At 44.6% G+C, this 1,954-nt stretch overlaps 1 protein-coding gene across 1 annotated transcript; it reads left to right on the top strand.

The window, feature by feature from the left end:
- Nucleotides 1–338: 338 nt before the first annotated feature.
- LOC104455710 (cell number regulator 2) lies at nt 339–1,954 on the top strand. Its single transcript, XM_018877285.2, has 3 exons — nt 339–624; nt 1,408–1,620; nt 1,881–1,954. Exons 1-3 carry the CDS (start codon nt 339–341, stop codon nt 1,952–1,954), a joined length of 573 nt encoding a protein of 190 aa, XP_018732830.2.

Here is a 1,954-nt window from a genome sequence, read left to right as displayed (position 1 = left end):
AGAATTAGACGTTGGCAAGTCCACCTAATTAACAACTTAATCAGAGAAAAATTGATAAATAATGACCAAATTGTTTTTGTAATTACTGAAAAAAATTAAGAAACAACCCCACTCAAACAAATCAGGTCCCCCACGTCGTTCGATGGCGGTTTCTTCTTTTCTCCCTTCGCCGTTTTTCTCGTTATATCCTCAAAGAGACACGATCCTTCGCAAGACACACATATTGCTTCTCTCTACTCTCAAACTTTTCACGTTAAAACCACCGTCCCGGAACAATTCTCTCTCATACATATAGTAACTACTCATCTTAGACACCGACCCACGTATAGGAACAGGAGATGGATTTGCCATCTCCTGCACCGTCGGCGCCGCCAGAACCACCGACGCCACCCTCGCCTTTTCGTCAGCGGCCGCCAGACTACGGCCAATCGGCAAGCGAATACTTCGCCGATGGCACCGATCCGTACATGGAGTTATATGAACTGAGGAAGGCACGCAACGACCCGGAGGAAGAACCGGCCCCGATCAGTTCTGGTGGCAGGGGCGGCTTTTCGGCCAATCCTTCATCCTCTCCAGCCCCTTGGTCCACCGGCCTTTGCAACTGTTGCGACGACTTCAGCAGTTGTACGTATTTCTTCAACGCCATTCTAATTCGAACACCTACTTTTGGTGTTCGCGATCTGCAAAACATTTCTTTACTACAGAAGAGACTACCATTCTTCTTTTCTGAACAAATCACGAAAAATCTCACGTTAAGCAGTCAAATGCATTCTTCCCTCCTTTAAAATCGCGTGAATTTAAGCCAATTTTCGAATTTGCATATATTAGAAGTACATAAGCGGACTTTCGACTTATTTGGGATATGTTACCATCAAAATATAACTTGCATTTGATGCCAATTACTATGCCTTTGGCTAGAACACCGTCTATGGATGTGTCAAGGCGAGGAAGTAGCATGTTTGCAACTAACGAGTGGATTAATTTGCAATTAATACTCTGTAAATTCAATGTCCGATGCAGGTTGCTTGACATGTTGGTGTCCGTGCATTACGTTTGGGCGAATCGCAGAAATGGTCGATAGGGGGTCAACTTGTAAGTCGCCGGAAAAGCAGAATTTCATTTTGCAATCTAATACCTAAATATCATGTCTTGGTCCCCCCGCCCCAACTCAAAGCTTTCTCTCGACAGTGAGATCTATATGTTTGATTGATTTTGCTACAAAAAGAATATCCTTCAAAATACGAATGGCATTCATAAATGCGAACTAAATTTATAGACAGGCCGTGCTATGCATAGTAAATTGAGCATTGAAAGGAAAGGGTATGATTTGTAAACTTTAAGCTTGTTATGGTAACGTGTGGTAGTCTTAATCAAGATAATATGTGTTCCTTGCAAATGGGCATGCAGCGTGCGGGGTGAGCAGCGCACTGTACGCGCTGATGATGTGCGTGACGGGTTGTCCGTGCATGTATTCGTGCTTCTACCGATCGAAGTTGAGAGGGCAATACTTCCTGCAAGAGAGGCCGTGCACCGATTGCTGCGTCCACTGTTGCTGCGAGGAATGTGCCCTTTGCCAAGAATACAGACAGCTCAAGAGCCTTGGCTTTGATCCTTCCATAGGTCCTCTCTCTCTCTCTCTCTCTCTCTCTCTTTCTCTCTCGTTTTAATAATTGCGGTTCATGCAAAAGCTTTCAATGAAATCTATATTTTCACGAGCAACAGCTTTGGAGGAAAATCGGTAGGTGTATCATGTATGCATTTTGATATCCGGAACATGGCATGACGGTACTGCTTGTTTAAATTTTTTTATTTCTGTTGTGAAAATTTGATGTTTTCGCCCCTCTGAACTAATCTGGTGATGGGTCCCGGAATCGGAATAGGTTGGCACGGTAACATGGAAAGGCAGAGACGGCTCGCGATGCCTCCCGGCATGGAGAAGGGCATGAAGCGGTAG

Source organism: Eucalyptus grandis, chromosome 7 (genome assembly GCF_016545825.1).
Source record: "Eucalyptus grandis isolate ANBG69807.140 chromosome 7, ASM1654582v1, whole genome shotgun sequence".
NCBI classification, from domain to species: domain Eukaryota; kingdom Viridiplantae; phylum Streptophyta; class Magnoliopsida; order Myrtales; family Myrtaceae; genus Eucalyptus; species Eucalyptus grandis.
This window is presented reverse-complemented; position numbering and strand designations above follow the sequence as displayed.